General features: G+C 38.9%; 1 protein-coding gene and 2 long non-coding RNA genes across 6 annotated transcripts in view; all 3 read right to left on the bottom strand.

Annotated features, from left to right (window-relative positions):
- Positions 1-23,895, bottom strand: part of LOC114572090 (inactive phospholipase D5) — a 64,976-nt gene that overhangs the window by 29,848 nt on the left and 11,233 nt on the right. Inside the window, exon 1 of one of the 4 annotated variants that reach the window (XM_028603534.1) lies at positions 18,104-18,542. The exons of the other annotated variants lie outside the window; for them this stretch is intronic. Coding sequence (XP_028459335.1) covers positions 18,104-18,109 — 6 coding nt within the window. The 5' untranslated portion in view covers positions 18,110-18,542. Of the gene's footprint in view, positions 1-18,103; positions 18,543-23,895 lie in introns of those variants that run through there. 4 annotated transcript variants of the gene reach the window in all.
- On the bottom strand, positions 3,140-3,687 carry LOC114572095 (uncharacterized). Its single transcript, XR_003694728.1, has 2 exons — positions 3,553-3,687; positions 3,140-3,446 (listed from the first exon to the last, which is right to left on the bottom strand). It is a non-coding gene; the product is annotated as an uncharacterized LOC114572095 (long non-coding RNA).
- Positions 3,715-5,342, bottom strand: LOC114572096 (uncharacterized). Its single transcript, XR_003694729.1, has 4 exons — positions 5,083-5,342; positions 4,110-4,174; positions 3,824-4,002; positions 3,715-3,740 (listed from the first exon to the last, which is right to left on the bottom strand). It is a non-coding gene; the product is annotated as an uncharacterized LOC114572096 (long non-coding RNA).

Raw genomic sequence — 23,895 nt, 5'->3', positions numbered from 1 at the left:
TGTGTAATAAAAATCTTCATGCTAACAGAAAAAAAGTGCCTGGCTTAATGCCAACTTTTGTCTTTTACGCTTTCAGTCTGAATCCACACAACATCATTGGAGCAAATCAATAGAGCAGGAACACCATCCATCTTTAAGAAAGGTACACACACAGGAAGGAGGGTGATCTGGAATACTGAACGGAAAGAGCCAACGTGTAAGACGCTGAACTTTAATACCGTCAGTATTTCATCTTTTGTTAAACCAACAGGGCCACAAGCGTATTTCACAAAATTCCTCTTCCCCGTAAAGACACCATCCATGAGTTAAAACATATTTGCAAAGATCACATTTTAGTAATTCTTTGGCAAAATGACTCCATACTTTTTTCCGTCCTCTTTGCAAATGTTCTTGTTTCAAAGGTGGCTTATAACTATGCTAATGACCCCATACATTTGTGTGAATGTAATCATGTCCCAGCAGTATCTCTTTTATCACTCTCCTCTATAATGTTGTACAATCAGCTGCTGCTTTCGGCAAGCACTTACCACAGATATGAATTCCTGAAATCTACACACTGTATATTCTCTTTCAAGGGAAATTGAGGTGCTTTCATGGGGTCCTTGAAGGTTGAATATTTAGTAAGTAAGTATGTAAGTAAAGTTTATTTCTAGAGTATATTTAAACACAGCTTTTGCTGACCAAAGTGCTGTACAAAGAAGCACCAAGGTGCTGTATAAAACATTTAAATGTAAAAATGAAAAGTAGAAACAAAACACACATAAAAAAGCATCCCAACAACAACAACAACAAGCAGCAATTTAGAAATACAGAAGTATAGACATAGCAGAATGAGTGATTAGTGTGTTAAAAATGTCAGAAAGTAAAAATGTGTCTTTAGCCTATATGGAGGGAGCACATCTGATATCTAAAGGCAGCATTTAAAGTGATGGTTCGGAGTAATTTCACCCTAGAGTCCTTTGCACCATGACCTCGAGCCAAACACCCCCCCACAAGCTTTTTTCACCTGGGTCTAACATTGGGAGAGTTAGCGTAGAGTAGCGTTAGCAGCTGAATAGCTTAGCGCAGGGGCTAATGGACCCACGTTTGTATCTCGTAAGTTACCCCACTAATAATGCCCGAAATGATACCAAAAGTCTACAGTAGTACAAATAGGTTATGCACTCATAAAACGATGGATTGGAAAGTTTGTAAGTACACCAGAAGTTTATGAACACTTGCCTGCTCTCTTCTGCTCTCTGTTGCTTCTGCTGCTGCTGCTACCAGCAGTTAGACGAGTGCTTAGGGCCGTCTACAAATTACTACACCGAAAAGAGACACAACAAAAATATGTATTAATTTAATGATTAAATAAGGTAATGTCTCCAAACTTACCTCAATTATTACTTGTCTCCTGCTAGTTAGTAGTTAGTTAGCACTTACTTTAAAAAAAAAGTTAAATTAAAAAATATTTTTGTTGCATCTCTTTTCGGTGTTGTAATTTGTAGACGGCCCTAAGCACTCGTCTCACAGCAGCAACAACAACAGCAGAGAGCAGAAGCCAGCAGGCAAGTGTTATTTACATAAACTTCTGGTGTACTTACAAACTTTCCAATCCATCATTTTATGAGTGCATAACCTATTTGTACTAGTGTAGACGTTTGGTATCATTTCGGGCATTATTAGTGGGGTAACTTACGAGATACAAACGTGGGTCCATTAGCCCCTGCGCTAAGCTATTCAGCTGATAATGCTACTCTACGCTAACTCTCCCAATGTTAGACCCAGGTGAAAAAAGCTTCTGGGGGGGTGTTTGGCTCGAGGTCATGGTGCAAAGGACTCTAGGATGAAATTACTCCGAACCATCACTTTAAGGAAACATCAAACTTTTGTTCAGTGGCACTACAAACAAAACACTTTAAAATAAACATGATATGGCAATACCTAATTCTTAAACCTGCATTAATTGATTTTTTGAAAAAAATGCTTTGTGACCTCCTGACAAATGCAGGTCCAATATTCACTTTCTTTTTAGCTCAGCTTTAGTTTTGGTCTCCACCAACTCTCGAGGGACAAATCATTCTCTGGAGCTGCTAAATGCTCCACTATGTTAACCAGCTAGCTACTAATTTGTCTGTGTGCAATTTGGTGCTGAGCAGTTCATGTACAGTGGGTCTTTAGGGCCTTTTTGTTGAAAACAGCTGCCTGCTGCAACCAAAAACAATGCTATGAGAGCAATGAGAAAAAACAGTAAAGTTGTGGATCAGACAGCCAAACAATGAGCTGAAACTCGCTGAAACAGCTGCTGTGAAATGAAGATTCTGCAGATAATTCTCTGTGGGATTGCCACTATGAGCAACTCCTTTCTCATTATTCATTGTGAACATAAAAATATATATATATTAGAGCAGCTTCATACACACTTAAAAATGATGGGTTAAAAATAACCCAACTTGGGTTGTTTTATAACCCAACCGCTGGATCACTATTGCACCGGACCAACAGTAGTTAATTTGACCCAGCAAGATGGGTTGGTGATTTTTAACCCAACAGATGAGTTAAATATTCTACCCAAATGCTGGGTCAAATTAATTATAATTCTGGGTTGATTCAACTACATACATTTGTTATATAGTGTACCCAAATGCTGGGTCAAATTAATTATAATTCTGGGTTGATTCAACTACATACATTTGTTATATAGTGTACCCAAATGCTGGGTCAAATTAATTATAATTCTGGGTTGATTCAACTACATATTTGTTATATAGTGTACCCAAATGCTGGGTCAAATTAATTACAATTTTGGGTTGATTCAACTACATATTTGTTATATAGTGTACCCAAATGCTGGGTCAAATTAATTACAATTCTGGGTTGATTCAACTACATATTTGTTATATAGTGTACCCAAATGCTGGGTCAAATTAATTACAATTCTGGGTTGATTCAACTACATATTTGTTATATAGTGTACCCGAATGCTGGGCAAAATTAACCTATATGCCAGATTAATTCTAACACATTACAGTACAATTTAAGAAAATAAATTGCAATAAAACTGTTAAACTACAAACCTAGAACAGAATACATGCTAGATGTATGCATATATTATTTAATAAACACTTAAACAATACAAAAACAAAACAACATAATGGAATCTTTGAAAAAAATTTATTATATCAACAATATAGTGGAACTGGTGCAGTTCATATCACTCAGGTAGGAAAACATTCAGAGCAAAACAACAATTACGAATGAACTGGCTGAAAATTTCAACAGGTATATACTGAACAAATTCAAATTCCTATTAAAAAGCTGCTATTAAGAGCCATTAGCTCTACTTGCAAGCAAGTATTCTACTTTGAATAAACTTTACCATTTTAGACTCCCCTCCTGGCATTTCACGTGACCAAGTTTCAAACAACTTTGATGCAGCATCCCCATGCAGGACAAGCCTGTGCAATCTATAAAATGGAAAACACATTTTTAAAACCAATTCAATGTGGCACACTAATAAAACATTATAAACAATGCATCCTTATATGTAAGATCATATTTCCCTATACCTACCATGCCTTTGGTCATTAGGTGAGGGAACTCTTCGAGGATCTGATCGATGGTCCAATTGTTGTCCCTAATCCACTTGGCCCTGTAGACTGCTGTGTTCTGCATGTAGTTCTCTATCTGGCTGAGGGGCTGAGAATTATTTCTCAACCATTCTTTAAGTTGAGACCCACGTTCGTCTGATATGGTACAGTCTGTAAAAAAGAACAAGAAAGTTGTCATTCACTGAAATATGGATGTTTTGCTTCATCAAATAATTTTTCAGTTTAATAATTACCTGGTATGAGAGCCCTTGCTAGAGCGCCATCATCTGGCGTTTGTGGTGGTGTCTGTGCCGTGCTCTGCAACCTGCTGGTTGATCTCAGCCGCTTCCTGACGTTCCGCAGCTTTTCCTCCAGGAATCCAGTGGCCGGCTCTATTCATCTATTGGAGTCACTTTGACATATTACGTGGAAGCTATTGAAAAAAAGAGGAAATTATATTTCATAAGAATTCATGTCTGAAAAGGGCTTTAGTAGCAATGCAGACTTGATATGCTGTGGATGGGAAAACATATTTCTTACCTTTTAAATCTTTCGACAAGGTCTGGCACTCTGTCATAGTGTTAATGACAAAGCTATCCATTGATCTGAAACAAACACAAAAAGAGCTTAAGCAAAGATACAATTGCTATTGTATTAACTATTCAGATATCACCATGTAAAAGCAATGCAGACTAACAGCAGAATGTAATCCAATGTGAAGATAACAGCCATTTTATTTAGCATCACAATCCTCCCTCTCTACCTATACAATTCATATGACAAATTGCATGCATGTAAATTGTTTTTACCTTTTTACAAGAATATTTGTGGCTGCTCAAAGCATAGCCTTCAGGGCACGAGTGTCAGTACAACAGTACAGCAGTGGTTCCCAAACTTTTTATTATATATTTCTTAACCCTTAACTCAAGTGGCCCTTGTTGTTTGCCAGGCCGCCATTTTAAATAAGCATTCGTTCTTATCTATTGTGGGTCACCACATTACTTAAATAAATGCACATACATGCATTTAGTCAGACATATCAGGTTATCTCACTGTTTTTACATACTTTAATCAGTCATACACTGTTATGCCTTCACATTTCACATTAAAAGCTTCAAGGAAAAACAAGCGCGTTCATTTACAGCCAGTTAAAATAATATAGCTAGCAAAGCAACTAACTGACAGCCAGTTGGCTAGTAAACTATAGTTTGTTAACTGCCGAATTACCTGGCTAGCTTGAAACTAGCTGGCAAATTAGCCTGGTGAACTCAATAAACATGACCATATGCCCATGGGCATTATGAACTTGTTTCATTAATTCATTAATATAATTCAGACCAAACGGATAAGCTGTAGGCTATACATGCTTCCATGATAACGGCTAAATGGCTAACGTTAGCTAGCTACGTTGTTAGCCAAACTAACCAACTAGCCTCACAATATAAAGATAGTACTTTAATAGGTAACGCAACACAGACAATGTGAATTAGACATGTAGCTAGTGTACACAAACCTTTTATTATGTATTTGCCTCGTTGGATGACCAGACTGGTTCTCTGCTGTGACAAGCGCTCGGTGTGTGGACTCTGGTGATGATCTGATGACGTTCAAAAGCACAAACAACCCAAGTGCTGGGTCAACCGATGTATGTTGGGTTGATGGATTTTGACTCAACACATGAGTTGCACAAAATAACCCAACTTCCATATAAATAACCCATAATGGGTAAAACATTTCATAACCCAGCGGTTGGGTAGATGAAATAACCCAGCATTTTTTAGGGTGTAGTAATAAGTAAGCCTGAAATAATAAGTAAGCCTGAAATTTGTAAAATGTGCCATTTTATTAATTATAATTTATTTGTCACTTCATTTCATTTATGTGACAAATGACTTCTGGTGTAAACCTGTTTTGTCCCTATATTCTTGTACCAAGGAGACTTATAAATAAAGTTATTCTAAATTGAATGTCTTTTGTGTCAATGAAAGAGTCCTCTGTCCACTGAAGGCGAGGCCATCCATCACTTCTCAAGGCAGTCTGGGGAGGAGCAAGTTGGAGCTCGACAGTCCCAGCAGCTCCAATCTCTCCTCAGCAGCCTCGTGCCTACACTCATCAATTCCTGCTCAACTGGGAACTGTGCTATCAATATGTTCTTTCATCTCTCTATCTGCACCCTTCACCCCTGGATCTTTTCCCCGATTCCCACATGGGGCTTTTTGGCATTGACGTTTAGCACATTGGATTGTTTGGAGGCCTGCTGAAATTGTTCATCATCCAGTTTAATCCACTATGTCATGTTTTCACAAGGGAGGCTGGGATGCAGAAGCTGTATAGCTTATGTTTATGTGTGTGTAATTTGTGCAGGAAAACTCTCTGAAGCCCTGCAAACCATCATTTATTATTTCAATTGCAGCACACTTATCGCTGAATGTATCCTGGCAGTCAATTTGGACCAGAGAGTACTTGATGTCTAAAGGCACGGCAACAGGGACAGTGACAGATGCACCTTTCTATCAAAAAGAACATCAGAACTGATTGGTTTCTGTGATATAGTAAGTGCATCTACTGCCTCTGGTTGGTTGTGGATACTCGTGTGACCTAGCCAATCAGGACTGATTAATGGTTGCACAATGGGTGCATTGAGTGATTTAGAAACTCAGTGATGGCCTCCAGCTTAAATGTATATTTATGTATGTCAAATAATACATCTAATGTACTAAAAATTGACACTGACGTTGCGGAGTACAACTACCAACATTCAAAACACCCATATGCATCGTCTTTTGAAGGCCAATCAGTTGAAGCAATGCAGTCTGCTCCTCTTTCAGGATAAAACATGGCATCATAGTGATTCATGAAGAGAGGATCAAAGCATGACAAGATGATTAATTTAAGATTATATCTCATAGGAAAAAAGATTGGACACAGCGTGCTGCTGTTCTTGTGAAAACCAGACTTCCATGCTGTAAAAACAAAGAATTCCCGCCATGTGGGATTTCAGTGTAAATGTATGTTATTTGTGACATTTAAAGAGTTGGTGGAGGCATTTAAGTATTTATATGTATTCATTCTTGTGCCAAACTGTGCTGTCTTTTAAATAGTAAATTAGGCATATTTGAGGGCAGGGGCATAGCTAAGAACTCTGGGTAAAATAACTGAAAGATGTTTTGTGAGTGAGTTGTAGCAAGGGGCTCCTTGAACTTGTCCCCAACTTTCAACCTGCAAACATCAACAGTGGTTAAGAGGAGACAGAAAACTGTCTCTGAATAACAGACATACAAGAACGTAGATTCAATTTATCAGTTGTTATTGTCTGTCCTGAACGGTCCTCAGGTGTTTGAACCATTCCCATTTGATTGTATCCTTAATGCGTGTTCTTTAGTCATGTTAGTGGTCCACCCCTTTTGATGGATTTTCATGTAATTTGGTTCAGATATTGATGAACCACATAATGGTACCCAAAGGATGAATCCTTATGGTTTTCATGATCACCTGACTTTTCCTCTAGTGCCACCACGAGATTGACATTTGAGATTTTGGGTGGAACGTCTCAACAACTATGTATTGGCATGACATTAAGTGCACACATTAATGTTCCCTCAGGATGATCCCTGAACTTTTCATCTAGTGCCAAATATTTTATTTGCACAACACTTTGATTCATGAATATCTGCAAAACTAATTACATTTTCATCAGCCTCAGCTGCTACATTGTCATTGTGAGTGTTTTAGCATGCTGATATTAGCATTTAGCTCAAAGCACCCCTGTGCTTTAGTACAGCCTCACTGTGCTGCTAGCATGGCTGTAGACTCTTAGTGTCCTCTATGTTATTTGTCTGGTCTGATTGGAAACCTGTTTATTGATCCCTGAACTTTGTAAACGTCTTGGTACACGGTTGGGTCTCGGTTTCTGAATTAGGGCCACACTCCTGCTGCAAATAACTCAAATTCTAACAAAGCAGACTGCTGCAATATTGTATATGAATTATTTTGCAACTCAGCACACATTCTGCATTGCAATCTAAAGATATAATATTGTGTGTTGATAATTAATATAACATCATTGCTTTCCCATTCCAGAGGCTACAACAGTATATCAGCCACTATCACGCATTCCATCTACTTTCTCTCACGCTCTCTTACTCTCTTCCTTTGCAAAGCAGAAGTTCCTATTGATCCCAGCTAGGCTTTTAAAATCAATAAGTCAATTATAGTCCCATTAAAATGACATGAGAGCCCTGCTGACCACAATGAGACCTGAGCCCACCGTTAACTCACCCAATAAACCCTTGTTGCTCCATTCAGTCAGCCCTGCCTAAGCCTTCCTCTTGGTCCAGTCTTTAAGCTGGGGGCACTTGGTTGCATAAGAAAGACACAACAGCACTGCAAGCATTGTCTAAGCCAAAGACTCTTTGTTAGCTCTGACACTGTAAGTATAGATATATTACGCTGCCCAGAAATGAGTTATTTGTAAACAATGGAAAGACTTACTTTTCATTTTTTGCCATGTCAGCCGTAAGAATTAAAATAAATGTGTCAGGAGTTTATCGCTCCTTTTGTCCCTTTTAGAGACTGCACTGTTCACAGTAGAGTTTCAGTATATCCAAATAGCATCCTCTCTATTTTATCTATTTTCCTTTGTCTTAAAGATGTATTTCTTATTATTTGCATATTTGCTTTTGATCTCCACTCATTGCACACAGAAAGGCAGTTTTTACTAACTACTACTACTACTATTATTACTAACATTAGGCTGTAGGCTTAATTTTAATAATAATATTAATAATAATAATAATAATAATAATAATAATAATAATAATAATAATAATAATAATAATAATAACTTTCTTAAACCTGCAATAACTGATTTATTTGGCATGACACAAAAGTGACATATCATTATCTTTTAAGTTGATATGTTGAACTTGTTAGCAAACAGTTGCTTATTTATACATCCAGCAGTTATGGAGCATGTTATTGTTAATTTTGAGTCCTGTTTCTGTCCACCTGATGAACATTCACTTTCAGTCTATCTGGCTCGTTACTTGCTAAAGTAAGTAGTTGTTAACTGTCTATGGTGAACAGGTAGAGTACAGCAGTTTTGTAGCGCTTAAAACAGCTGCCTGCAGCAACCGAAAACACTACTGTAAGCAATGAGAATTAACCAAAACAGTAAAGTTGTGCTAAACAATGAGTTGAAACTCATTATAAAACTGCGTAAAACAGTGGGGAGCTGCACATTCAGTTGATAATTCTCTGCAGATTCTCTGCAGATTCATCACTATGATTAACCCCTTTGACAATGTCCCATTGTCCATAAAAATTATAGCCACTTTAGTAATAAGCAATTGCATTGTTTTCGTAGTTGTCTGCATTAGTAGACTTAAAATATTGAATTGACTTGTCTTTTACTTAAAGGTCCCATGGCATGAAAATTTCCCTTTGAGTTTTTTTAACATTAATATGCGTTGCCCCAGCTCTCCTCACCTCTCCTCCTCAATAGCTGCAGACACAGAAATGGCCCATACTAAGGAAAGCTCATTGTGGGACTGGCTCTAGTGGCTGTAATTCTGCACCAAGTCTGAATTTCGGGAAAGAGACTTCAGATACAGTATTAGAGGACCACTAAGGTCTACATAAAAGCATCCAAAGAGCACCATGTCATGGGACCTTTAAGATGCTGATTAGGAAAATTTATTCTAATTTGTATCTTGGTTCATTTAATGTACTTATTTGATCAATTGTGCTGGAGTTTGTTGCTTTCTTTTGCATGCTTTTATTCTTCTGTGCACCTGCCTGCAGGTCTGCATTAGACAATACTCGATCCTGCCTGAATGTTAAGATGTATGGCCAAATCTCCACTCAGCCTCCGTTATGAGGTTTGAGCAAAGTGAAGTTTCAATTGGTAGTATTGTGTTATATCTGATTGCACAATTGTACTATTTTTATGCAATGTTGACTGTTCTCACCCTATTCACTCAACCACACCATACACACATTCATTTATAATAAGAAACCATTTGTAAATATGAAATATATTTAATCTGTTTTTTATCTTGCCACTTATGTTATTTTTTTCATCTTCTTTTAACAGTATTTTGTTGTCCCAGTTTGATGATTCACTTGCTTTTATTCTGTTTTCTTTTCCTTGGAGAGCAGTTCGTAACTATGTTAAGAAAACAGATTACATTTATTATTAATAATTCTGCCCAGCGTATTTCCTCCAGCACACACAAATACACAGAACAAATGCAAACGTAAACTACAGACACACAGCACAACAGTCTGAGCCAGCATTTTAACCCTACTGTTTTACAATTTCTATATTTTCTAAACAGATTTGACACTCCATTTGTCAATAATATAAGTCAGTAATATAATCAGATATCATTTGTACAATACCCTCCTGCATGAGTAGCGATACATGAGATATGTGCTTTTTGTTGACGACAGTCCTTTAGCTCCCAGCGTTCTCGTCTTACTTAGAAGTATATGTTTTTGCAGACCCCTGCATTTTTCTTCACATTTCCGATGCTCTCCACTGCATTACGCATAACAGCTAGTGTATCCTGTTGCCATTGGTCACATCACAACCAACTACACTTCACTGCTTGTGCATGTGTTGTGTATGTGTGACTCCATGCGTATGTGGTGGAATCAGCAGGATGTTCAATTACACTAGCTCAGCTGGTGTATATAGACAGAGAGGATGGTTTACTGAGTACCCATACACACACATACACACAACAGTCAAGCACACACATCATTTGTGAGCCAAAAAGGGTTTCATTAAAGCTCTGCCAGTAGAGCTGCTTGGGCTTGATCCCTTGACAAGCCACAGGCCTCGGCAAAATTACCGCGATGGCAGGGAACAAAGAAAGACGGAGAGAGTGAAATAGAGAGGGAGACTGTCATGAATTGATTCACAATAAGGCCTCGTTTCCCGCTTCTTCTTGTTTAATTCGACTGGACTTTTGATGGCAAATTGAGAACATTTAAAAAAAAGGATATGAGCCAACCAATCTTTGAAGCAATGTGTCCTGTATTTGAACTTTTAAGGAACTGTTTGGATTGTAAAAACTTATGAGAAAGATGTCTCTGTGATAAAAACAAAAACAAAAAAACTCTCTGCATTTACAAATACATATGAAATCAAACTTACCCAGCACAACTCTTGCTTAAACCCAATTCAGGAACAAAACTTTTTTCTTTTTTCCATTTTATTTTTAGCCGAATAAAGTGATTACCTTTGGGACAAAGAGAACTGTTCGTCACAATATTTGCAGCGCAGATAAAATAAAGCTGAGCAAGAACTCTTCATCATGACCTTTTTCAGAGACTTGTTAGCCCCTACAACTTTTCACAATGCAGAATCTGTAAAGTACGGCAGCTTTTTGTCTGAGCATCTGTGCTCTGGGTGCTTATCTTTCTTACACAAATTCAAAAAGAACATTAAAGCTGCAAGCAGCGTTGGACGGGCCCTTGCACCTCCTTGCATGTCGGGGTTACTGGCGGACGCCGCTCTTTGCAACCGTGCATTTGCGCGGCACTCAGACACTGCAAATCGTCACCAACGAAAAGGGAACTCTCTGCTGAGTTTAATGATACCTCACACAAGACTCTACGTCATATAGTTCATAAGCTGTGAAAGCATAGGGGGCGGGCCAAACCATGAGCAATGAAAACGGAACTCTCTGCTCAGTTCAATGATACCTCACACAATGGTGTACATGAAACAGATCGGTTATTAAAGGGGGCGTGGCTTAAGCATATGGGGTGAGGCAAATGTTCACCAATTTAAAAGGAACTCTTTGTTGAGTTCAATGATACCTCACACAAGAGTCTTCCTTAAACGGTTCCCAAATTATGAAAGAGGGCGTGGCCTGAGTACATGGGCGTGGTTAAAGTATAGGGGGCGGGTCAATATCACATGTGGACCACACATTCTAAGTTTCATGTAAATCGGATGATGTTTGTCATATAAGGCTGATTTCCTGATGCAACCAGTCAATTGTGAGAAATTTCGATCATGAGAAATTTCGGCCAAATTGGACAACGTACACTCAAGTTACAACAACTTCTTCGTTCATCGATAAATGCTCAAAATGGCTGCTACGCCACACCCACACCGTTGGACGAAAACTCAAGCTTTTAATACATTTTCATCGTAATAAAAATTTGAAGTTGATCAGATGAAATCTCTAGGAGAACATCGTTAAAGTATAGCACCTTGACTTTTAAGCCTAGTTCATGTTGCCACTAGGGGCACTATAACTTTGAGTCAATATTGGCCTGTAGATATCCTCAGGGTTTTGAATCCTGAAAAGTATCGAGACAATTGGTCAATGTACACTCAAGTTACACCCACTTCCTGTTTCGATGGCCCCCTACAGGAAGTTGGTCCTCTATAACTATTACAATTCTTTTCATAACTTTACATCTTTAACGTCTTAAAATAGCACAGACCAAATATGAAGGTGATCGGATGAAATCTCTAGGAGGAGTTTGTTAAAGTATGACATATGGAAATGGCCAAAATCGCACTAATTTCAAACTTTCAATTCAAAATGGCGGACTTCCTGTCGGGTTAAGGGTATGGCTCCAATGAGCTTTTTTATACGTCTTGACATGCTACATATGTGTACCACATTTCGTGAGTCTACGTTAAACGTACTGCAGGGGCTACATTTTTTTAATTTTGTAGGGGGCGCTAGCGAGCCATTTTTGTGTTCCTATTCCCAAAACCCTTAAAATACGTACATTTTCACCAGGCTTGATGCAACCGCCAATTTTGGTGAGTTTTTGAGTATGTTAAGCTCCTCAAAACAGCGATTAATTTGCCGGAAGAAAGAAGAATCCCTCAGTTTCAAGGGCCTTCACCACTGTCTGCGTTCGGGCCCTAAATAAGTGTGTGTGTGTGTGTGTGTGTGTGTGTGTGTGTGTGTGTGTGTGTGTTTATTTATCCTGGTGTGACTGGCTTATATGTCTGTTTAGTGATCTGCTTATCATACCTATGTCAATGTGTTTTTGTGTGGCGTGGCCGGATGACAATGTCAGTTGGTCAGTCCATCACTTTGGTCCGGACTGAAATAATCAATGCTGTAAATAATGAAACAATCCATGCATTCATTTGGGGATCCTCTGACTTTTTCTCCAGCGCCACCATAAGGTTGGCATTTTGGGGTTTTGGGGAAATGTCTCAACAACTATTGGATGGATTGCCATGACATTTGGTACACACATTCATTTTCCCCTCAGGATGAATTATAATAACTTTGCCAATCCCTTAACCGCTGTACACAGAGTGCAGAGTACAGCCTCACAGAGTTGCTACACATTAGCCTTGTTAATCTGTTTGCATAAACTAAACAGAGGCATTTGGCACTTCAATGTCCATTGTAGAACAGTCTGTATGGTTAGACATTGATATAGTTGCTTTTGCTTGATGCAAAGTTTTACCTTGAGCAGAGTGTATGACTGGAATTTTATTGTGTGCATGGCCCTGACAGTCTATCAGCCTTCTGTGCCTTCTATCCCTCACGCAGGCACCAGGGATACTGAAGCTCACAGTGATGAGCTGGCCTTTAACACCAGGACAGGGAAAGAACTTTAAAATCACTGAGTCAAGACTTTTCTGCATTGATAATAACACGGCCACAAAATACCTCCTGCTCATCATCTGCAGTTCTGCTGAGGCTCATCCAGATGTGTCCATTAAAAAATATGGGCTCATTTTTTTAACTGCCTAAAATCTCTCTGTCCCTGAGAGATAAAGATAAGGGATTTTTTTGGTGGAATGTTAAAAACTTTAGTAAAAGACTACTCATGCTGAATGGCCCTTTTTTATCACTACTATGAGTAACAGTTTCTTAGTTACATACTGTACTGTCACAATGAATAAGCACACGCATCATCATGAGTAACCACTGTAATATGAGTATATCATACTGTACCAACCAGCCCTCTAAATTAGTAATGCTTGTTTTTGTTTTTTTCGTTTTTTTTATAGAAAAGCGGATTTTCATAGTTAAGTAACTTCTCTAATCATTTTATTTGTCTAACTTGGACTATTGAAGCCTCATGTTTGCTTCAGATCAACTTGTTTTACATAAAACAAGGACTGTGGATTACTTACATTCAAATTGCATTAGAAAGGGATCTCTTACTGACCAGTATGAAAAGAAGGAATCATTACAGAGAACAAAAACTGTTGTTTGTAAGACAGACTTGGAAAAACTGTGAACCTATTTTTAATAATGGTTGCATCCAATGTAGTCAGTACCAGCCCTTGAGATTGTGCATGACAGTTTACTGGCGTGGCACTTAAATGCATCAGAACCTTTGATAAGGTTATTCATTCAACACGTGCTATCCCTGCTATGACAGGTCAAATGTCTGCTGTGTAAAAGGTCTGGAATGATCCATCGGCAAAGCAAGCCATTGTTCACATTAATCATCTTTTTCAAGATAACAGCACATCTTTTTTTTGACAAATTGATAATCACTCTGCATGTTGTATCTTCCCTATAATTGAGGTGAAATTACTGTAGGTGTTAATTGCACAGCTTAATGCGAATTGATACAGAGTGAAGCTGTCGCAGTCATGAAATACATACACTCTCAAACTTTAGGTGTACAAAACACTGACCTATCAGAGACATGAATGCGACTAAAGAGCCTGTACTGAAAGCACACTGAATAGCAAGGACAAACATGCACATCCAAAGTAGCTGTGAAAAATGTATACCACTGGTTTCACAACAACGCCATCTGTCACACAGACAACAGAATAAAACTGTTAAATTATTCTGATGTATCATTATCATAATGAAATTTAATCTATTTTAGCCTTGTCTCAAAACAGTAGAGTTACAGAGTAACAAAGTTACAGTAATGCATATCGATATACAAATTTATAAAATGTGTATATAAAATATTACGCCCTGTGAAAAGTGATTAACCATGTTATTTAGTCAAAGAAAGCATCAAGATTGAATCCCTGGTGAACGCTGACCAAAAAAGAGTCAACATCCTCTCCTCTCCTCCTACACATCTGATGCAATAAAGGTCCATCCATAATTAATGCTTTGATAAATCGGACTGTGTGTTCTCTGCTAAGATCTTGTTATGTTCTGAGAGGTGTCATTTGTTTTGCCTGGTTAAACCCTTGTTAGCACATAATGATGGATAATGTGTCTGCCCACAGTACCGAATCAGTGCTTTCAGGAAGTGTGTGTGTGTGTGTGTGTGTGTGTGTGTGTGTGTGTGTGTGTGTGTGTGTGTGTGTGTGTGTGTGTGTGTGTGTGTGTGTGTGTGTGTGTGTGTGTGTGTGTGTGTGTGTGTGTGTGTGTGTGTGTGCGCGCAAGCCTCTACAATAAGCGAGGTTGGCCGGAATGACACACCATTGAAGAAATATCACGCACAGTGAATGCACTGACTCTGGATCTGTCCCACTGTTTAATGCAGGGAGCCAGTGGTTTGGTTGCCGTGGATACCATTTCAGGTGTTTTGGGCTCTACTGTCTGCTGATGCTTTGTACCAAGGTCTGATAGGCCTCTGGGTTTGTGTGTGTGCATGTGATGTGGGAGTGTGTGCCTGTCTACTCAGCATATTGATGCTGTCCGTGAGCAGAATTACGAAAGACTGCCACACCACCTCTGCTTTCTGTAATCTTTGTTCCCTTCGTTTCTTCTCTTCTCTTCTTCTTCATTCCTATCACTACCTCCACTTTTGTCTCTCCCCTCCTTCCCATTGTTAGATAGTCAGAGTGAAGTAGGTCAGACTTGGCCAGACAATTTCGGTCCAGCTTCCCACTTACAGTATAAGGCAGTGCTCTGTGCACCCAGGCTGAAAGACTGATGGGACCATGAGACAGAGAGAGACAGAGACGAAGAGGAAGAATCAGAGAGGAAGACAGAGGGATAGAAGGAGTGATAGTAAAGGGAAAACAACGCTGTAAAGGTCTAGGGCTGATTTATAATTGTCCAAGATTATCTTTTGGCACACGCTGGACAAAATGACAGTAGAACCCAATTAGAGTAATACTCTGGTAAGTTCACAGTGAAATGAGACTGTGAGCTTAGTCTGGTTGTCCTCCTCCAGCATTCTTTGATTTGATTTGTGTTATGATAAAGTGTGCTATGAAATTAGAACTCCTGTATTGGGTTAAAGGGATATTTCACTTCTGAGGAATTGTGTTTTTATGTACCATCTACCCAAAATGACACAAATTCATGGATATTTTTTGTCTGCTTCTGGAAGCAGTTTGTAAAGCACGCTGACTTGTAAGACAAGCCTAGATTACTTTTTTATTAGGCTACTCTTTGTACTAGAAGGTTGATATTTATATTGAGTTTTAAAAGAATGTGATTATAATATATTGGCTAATAGTACCATAACCACTTAATATTAATTAATTCAAAGAACTATGAACAATAAACTTCTTGTCAGTGCTCTCTAGTGGACAAACTAAGAAACCTTGGAATTTCTGTACTGCAATTTCTTGTTCACATATATAACGTATATTGGGTCAACATATATCCCAATATTGCAACCTTGTCACCTATAAATTACATTTCTATACTATATTTGCAATAAGCTGTTGATCGATTTATCGTTCTAGCTCTAATTGCTTTTCAGAAACTAATGCTGGATGTGTAGGGGATCAAATCTTCTTTTTCCTGTTGCATAAAGCAGTACACAAAAATAAAATAAAAAGATCATATCTACCATTACTGTAAAAGTCTTGCTGGATCTGCCCAGCAACATGCACTTCACAGGTTCTGAATGTTTCACAGTAAAGGAGCTGTGAGTAAGCTGTGTAAGACAGGATTGCTACAATGTGTAATTTTATCAGCATGTTTATCAGGTGTACAACAGTCACAGCAAACTGTGTTAGCCCCTGAAATTAATGTCAGCACCTTCTTCTAGATTTACTCAAGTATGCACCACTCTGCAACCATGCATTGACTCACATACAGGGACCGTTTCACAGTTTTACTGTAAACTACCTCCCAAGGTATAAACATCTATCTATCTATCTATAAATTGCAGGAACGTCTGTCTGTCTGTGTGTCTGTCTGTGTGTTATGCGCATATCTCTTGAACCGTTAGTCCGATGGATCAATTTAAGGATGTTTCGGAATCCCACACATGTGGGAGGGGGAGGGGCGGGGGGAGGGGGTTACCCGTTAGCTACACGATTGCTGGATATACAAAACTTACTTTTCTTCACCGTCCTGGAGCACGAGTGGATAGCTGAAAAGAACATCGCGACTTTTCAGTGTCTATTTTTTCGCTAAGAGGAAACTCAACAAAAAGCCATTTGCCAACACTAAATATCAAACAAAAGCCAGACACTATATAGTAATAAGTTGCTGTGAGCTGTAGCCTACATTCACCACTTCTAACCAGAGGCAGAACATAACGTAATCTCTGAGATTATTCCTTCACTGCGCTGTACAATGCGAAAAAATCTCAGAGCTGAACCGGGCGGACACAGCACTTTTCATCAGCCTCATCCCGGGTTAATTAAGTATACTGCTAACTAATAACATTACCGTCGCCAAAATACCCCCGCGAATCAAATTCCCTACTTCACTGTTAACTGTCAAGCCAACACGTCTGCTGAAATGTTAAATTCGTTAACGATCATACGACACGAGACAACACCGTGTCTCTCTCTCTCTCTCTCTCTCTCTCTCTCTCTCTCTCTCTCTCTCTCTCTCTTTGTGCACACACACACACACACACACACACAGTCCGGTTCTGGTGGTTGATGAACGCAGATATGTGCTGATTAGCTCTCATAACAGCCGGATGGGTAGCACACCGCCATGAGTCCATGAGGCTAATGTCTGATTACTCCACATTGTCATTGTGATATTTTGTGATTACATTCTGAATCTGCCCCGTTCTCTGTCAGGTAAATACAGTAGTACAATGTCTTCCTCTGATGTAGATGTAGCCTACACTGTAAGTCAGTAGTAGGCTATACAGTGGAGTTGCACATTAAGTGGTTTGGGGTCCTCCTGTAAGTCATTTTGGGATACAATTTGGTTTTGATGAATTCTACAAGCAGCAATACCACAGGCCAAGCAATCTGCCCGTTCTAAACATTTTCAACAGGCACTGCATTAGTCAGTATAACATAAAATAATGTAATTCTTAGAAACAAGGCACAAGACTACCTCTCCACACACATCTACATGTACACATACGTTCACAGTTAAGAAGCCACTTGAGTGTGAATCACTTGAAACCAAAGAACAGTTAGAACATCTGACACTTCCAGAGAGAAACATTATCACTTTCTCATCTACAGCACATGGGTAAAGATAGATAGATAGATAGATAGATAGATAGATAGATAGATAGATAGATAGATAGATAGATAGATAGATAGTCAAAATAATGACAGTAAGACAGTAAAATAAAATAAAATAAAACCAATGTTTGGCTGAGAGCCCAGCAACACCGCACACACATTCACACACACATACAAACTAAACAAATGTATAGTAAGGAGACCTCACCTTCATGGCGCATCCTTCAGTTGCTAGTCCACTCTGAAACACATGTGCTTTTCTGTGTGTGTGTGTGTGATGAGAGAAACAGAAAGTGTGTCTGTGTGTGTGTGTGTGTAAGCTATAAAATCTGTCGCCTCTTCCCCTGGAGTCACAGGGGAGGGGAGTCGGTACCTCTCCGCAGCAAAAAACGATGTGTTGTAAATGCGTGTGTATGTTTGTGAGATGAGTGTGTGTGTCGGAGAGGGAAAGTGCTGCTTCTCCTGCCTGTTAACTCTAACACAGAAGGACACACCTATATCCTAACATGATGCTATCTGCCTCTATCTATATATCTATCCATCCATCTATCCTCTACTCACACTTTCTCTATCATCGGCACTGCTCTCTTTTCTATGTTTCCTGTCCTCCCTCCTTTCTGTCTCACTTTCCTCCTCTCTTCTTGTCTCACCAGATCGTGTGTTCGTCCAGCTCCTTCTAACTCTCCCTCCCTCCGTCTATCTCCCCACCCTCTTCCTCTAATAGAAAGCTCATATTTCTCTGTTCTCCCATGTAGAGAAAGAGGGAGGGAGGCAAGAATAAATAGATGGATGGTCCGGCTCTCCTCTTTTTTTCACAGTCCATCCATCCACCTGTCCTCTCACCCTACTGTGCATGATAGTAAGCTGCCCTGCCTTTGCGCTCACCTAATTAATCTCCATGTGATTGAAGACCTTAAAAAAACACATCATAGAGAGATTTTGAATCAGAAAAAATATAAATGTACAGAAAAATGTCTTATTGATGCAGAGGCACAGGTAAAAAGCAGTGAACCGCTTGCAAACACTCATTCTATAATTTACAACCTTTACTTTGTTTTACTCTCCTGTACTCTGTTTGATCACATGTGATGGAGTCAGCAATTTTGTGCAAAAACTCAGGGCACACACACACACACACACACACACACACACACACACACACACACACACACACACACACACACACACACACACACACACACACTTTCATTCATCGTATTCAATAGTGAAGCTCAGTGTGAGTAATGTTCGGTGATATCAAGCAAAGATATCATGTCAAGTAATCATTATTGGAGGTTAACTTCATGTTTTTAGTATGCAATGGCAGCACATTGAAATGCACCGCAGCTCCTGTTCACATGCAGAATAGAGATAGTAAATCTTTTTACAAGTCAGTGTGCCCTGCAGCTGTGTACTGACACAGAATGGCCAAAAGAGGGTGCTGTTGCACTTGACAGGTCAGAGCTAATTACAGTGTAGTAGCTAGAGAAGAATGGCCTTCTTATTGCTTACTCTATTTAAATTTTGTCAGTCAGTTTTCAGCCAATGTCATTGTATTATTAAAATGCAACTCTGAATTGTTAGATATCCTGGGGGTTGGTAGAAGTATGTCTTTTTAGGCATAAAATCAGTCAATTGTCATTTGTAAGAACTGTTACTCACTATAAATGCAGAATGGTGGAGCAGAGAGAATCATACCAAATAGAAGATTTTTTATTTTCCATCGTTAAAGCCCTTATAAATACATTGTCCTAATGTCTTTCAAACCCACCGGCAGCTTCTAGCTCAGTACGACTTTACTGAATTGACAATAAAACCCCAAAACAAACATTATCACAGTAACTTACACTATAACTTTGCCAAATCACTTGCAAGGCTACAAGGATGACCTTAAGCTTATGCTTGCCCATTATTGGAACTGCTCATCTGTATTATGGGATATTCTTCTGTTTTATATCAACAGTCAGCAGTCTGCAGACAGCAAGATAGATAGATAGATAAACAAAAGCATTAGATCATCCTCTTATTCTTACTCCATGTAAATCATCCTAAAATAGCAAAGAACTGAAGATGCAACAAATATGCATGCACACTTCTGAGCAGGAGCTTTCACTATAGTGCCTATTATTAACATAAATGTGTGGCTAATATTATGATATTCATGTATTTCTAAGTGTAGGAGTTTTTTTTGCCATCCATCTGTAAAAGTTGGAGTTTTTATATTGTATTGCACTGCAGAACTGTGATTTTTTTTGCTGACTTGGCAGTGCTCACAACAGAACGAGGGAGACTTTGCTCGGCCCTGTCTTATAATGACAGTTTGGTGTGTGTGTGTGTGTGTGTGCGTGTGTGTAGCAGTTACCCAGTTTCTGTGGGATTTACTGTCAGGAAGTGACAGCCTGGAAAAGAGTTGCCCCAACAAACAACATCAGCTGTTGAATGAGATTTCGCCTGTCGTTTCACAGCATCTATCTGCACCAGATGGTGATTTGTTACAGGAAATACACTGGTGGCTTTAAAAACATTTTACTGCAGGATGTCAGGGGTGTGAAGTCAAGGCGCAGACTCTAATTGGAGTGATGGAACAGATGCACAACTTGCAAAGTTGCCAAAGAATGTTTCACATTTGCCCTTGCTCTCTTTTTTTTTCCACAATTTGTATTTGTACATGAACCATATCAAGATTTAAAAAACGCTCAGCTGCCCATGGATTGGATTGGTGACAAATAGGCCTACTGTTGATCTTCTCACCTAACTCTGGAAGAAAGTGAATAAGTGTATTTCCAAAAATGTCGACCTATTTCTGTAAGTAGGTGTCTACTAAAGCAAATGTAGCCTAAGTATACATCCATATGATTTGGAGAATATCTCAATGGCTAATCAACATGAATTTGTCAAGTGCCACCTGCAGTCAAAAGGGTAGTTGTCAGTGTTATTAGAGAAACCACATAACCAACGGGGTTGATCCCCACAGCATCAGTGAGCTTCCTACCTGTACATTTATCATTGTTTGCTCTGAATGGAAACAGGTATATTGTGATAAATAAGTTATACTCCCTGCGGACAGGAAGTAATGTTGCACCAGAAGGACTCCCTGACCTAAAGGCTCAGAAGCAATGAGTCCCTTTTCATGAATCATTAAACAGTCAGCACACACTTTAAAACCTGATAAACACAACCACACAGATGTTAAAGAAGAGACTCTGCAATAAAGGCATCAAGTAATAATAATAATAATAAATTGAATTAATAATAAATAGCTTTGTAGCTCTGCTTTATTAAAGATTTCAGTGAGAGTATACTATGCTTCCAATATTAAAACTATAAGCAGTGAATTGTTCGCCTGTGAAATTCAATACAACACATCTCTATAAATCAAGATACTAGAGCAGAATGGAATATTTAAAAAACCCTATTTAACCCCTGTTCTGAGCTCAATGCTGGAAGCGCTTATAGAGCTTCGTTTTCTGACATGTAGATTATCCCACTCAGATGTTTATCCCAGGTTTCCATCCCTGACATTTCGATGACATATGGATTTCACAAATCAGTCAGCACCCCGCGATCTCACTCATGTAACAATTTTTATACAAAAGTAACTTGTCTTTGAGTCTAATGAATTTCAGCTAATTGCCTAATTAGTTCACCTCATGAAAAAGCATGCATGGCTTCCAGTGGAGTCTCACCATTAATCTGTCTCTGCATGTAGTGTGTGTATGTGTGTGTGTGTGTGTGTGTGTGTGTGTGTGTGTGTGTGTGTGTGTGTGTGTGTGTGTGTGTGTGTTCTTGTTTAACTATATTCGTGGGGTCCAAAAACCAGAAGTCCTGTATACTTGTGGGGTCCTGACAGCTTTGTGGGCCCAAAATGTTGGATCCCATAACTTTAAAGGGCTGTTTGAGGGTTAAGACTTGGTTTTAGGATTAGGGATATAATTAGGTTATGGTTAGGGTTAGGGTAAGGGTTAATGTTAGGCATTTAGTTGTGATGATTAAGGTTAGGGTAAGGGGCTAGGGAATGCATTATGTCAATGACGGGTCCCCATAAAGCTAGTTCCACAAACCTGTGTGTGTGTGTGTGTGTGTGTGTGTGCTAAGAGAGTGTAAGACTGAAAGAAATAAAGGAGATAACATTTTTGCAGTAAAGAAACCCATACAAAAACTAGCCAATTAAAGTTAATGAGACAAGGGAGATTTAAAGCTCATATATAGTAAAACTGACAGCCTGCATAATTCAAGTGTTGAAACTGATAGTGTTCATTATTGTGATACTGCATGTATAACACACACCTGCAAACAGACTGTCAGATGTGACAGACTCTCAGCTTATGTGCACCCCTAAGTGGATGCTGCTGACTGGCAATGACAACATGAATGACAATACAGTACAACTCAGTTGTAAATATGTCTTCAAATGAGGTGGTACAATTCTTGACTTATATGAAGTACTAATGAACACTTGACAAATGTCCTTATAGCTGCATTATAACTGCATTATAATGTGTTATTAAATATGCATATACTGCTTAGAAATGCAAAATGTATGGGTTAAAGTAAAGTATTAAGCAGTTCAAATTAGCTCCACCTCAACCAGACATTATAATCCTGTTTACACAACACATCAGTTATAATAATTGGGAGTGAAAAATATGTTAGGTCCATATGTATTTGTGTTATGTCGTAAATTTGAAAATGAACTGCTACCTCCTCTGTCAGCTCTAGCCACTGAAAAGAAATAAGCGGAGAAATCAGGCCAATTTCAAAAGCTGGTCAGTCTGACGTGGTGTTGCCTGAACTCCTGCCTGAAATTACTATTCATGAGCTCGCCCAGTTATGCTGGGTAAAGGATGCTGATAGCCAGGCTCTCATTGGCTAGCTGTTAGCCAATCAGAGTCAAGCAGCTTAGCTCGTTGAATATTAATGAGAACTGGCACAAATCGAGCTGACTCTTCCTGCAGGCTTTCTATACCATGCTAGAATGGCTTGAAACAAGGTAACCAAGGCATTTTTTCCACAAAATTTATTTACAGAGTCCATGGTAGAACTTCAGACATTACCACAAAGTAACAAAATATGTGTGGCAGGGCACCTTTAAGTAAACTTTTGAAAAAGCAGGACTCGTACTTCTGAGACATATTCTCTGACCATGTCACTTTGCACAAATACTTCTTCACTGCAGATTAATTCATGCCTAAACTAATTACAGGAAGCGAGAACAAAATACAGTGATTCATAGATGATTAAGTCTCACTAGGGGGTGGCATTTAGATAACCGCAAGATGACTGAATAGCAGTATGAATGCTGGAGTGTTAATCCATGTCCTCGATTTGGTGATTTGGTCTAACAGTTGATAGTGAGTGAATCATCAGTTTGATGTCTAACAGCTAAGGCATCACCCAATTTTTAGCAGCAAACAGACGAGAGGAAGGAAAACTTTAATTAAAACCAGAAGCCTGTGCACAATGTTAAATTGCTGCTGAAGTGAAGCTGAACTTGAGCCAAGCTGTCAAACAGGGAGCCAAATACCCCAAGCATCAAATTAATTGGCTCCCAGTATTAAACACTCTACATATCACATCAGCAATATGTCCCTCTCACAAAAATAAAGACATCTCTCTCTCTCCTTGTCTCACTTTCTGCAAAAGGATCCTTGTAACTTAGGCAGGAAAAAAATCCTTATATGTGAAAGCTTGGCTAACTTTAATCAGCCCCTGCAGGCAATGAAGAGTTTCCTCTATTATATTACTGGCTTCCCATCACTGGCTGTCTTACATCTACCGCACAGAGAGAATATCCTGTCCAATGGGTATCAGAAAACACCATTCTTAAACCAATCACACTGACAGTGATTTATTTTGTTGTATGTTGATGAGAAAACAATGACATTGGAACATCTTATTGAACAATCAATGCTATCTAACAGCATTATAAGGAAACTGCTCTATGCCTGACTTGTGTAGAGAGACAGTTACAGCACAGAGCTCAAAGTGAGTATTCCCTAC

The sequence above is a fragment of the Perca flavescens genome, chromosome 17 (genome assembly GCF_004354835.1).
Source record: "Perca flavescens isolate YP-PL-M2 chromosome 17, PFLA_1.0, whole genome shotgun sequence".
Lineage (NCBI taxonomy): Eukaryota > Metazoa > Chordata > Actinopteri > Perciformes > Percidae > Perca > Perca flavescens.
Note: the sequence above shows the minus strand (reverse complement) of the source record. Positions and strands in the feature narration are given on the sequence as shown.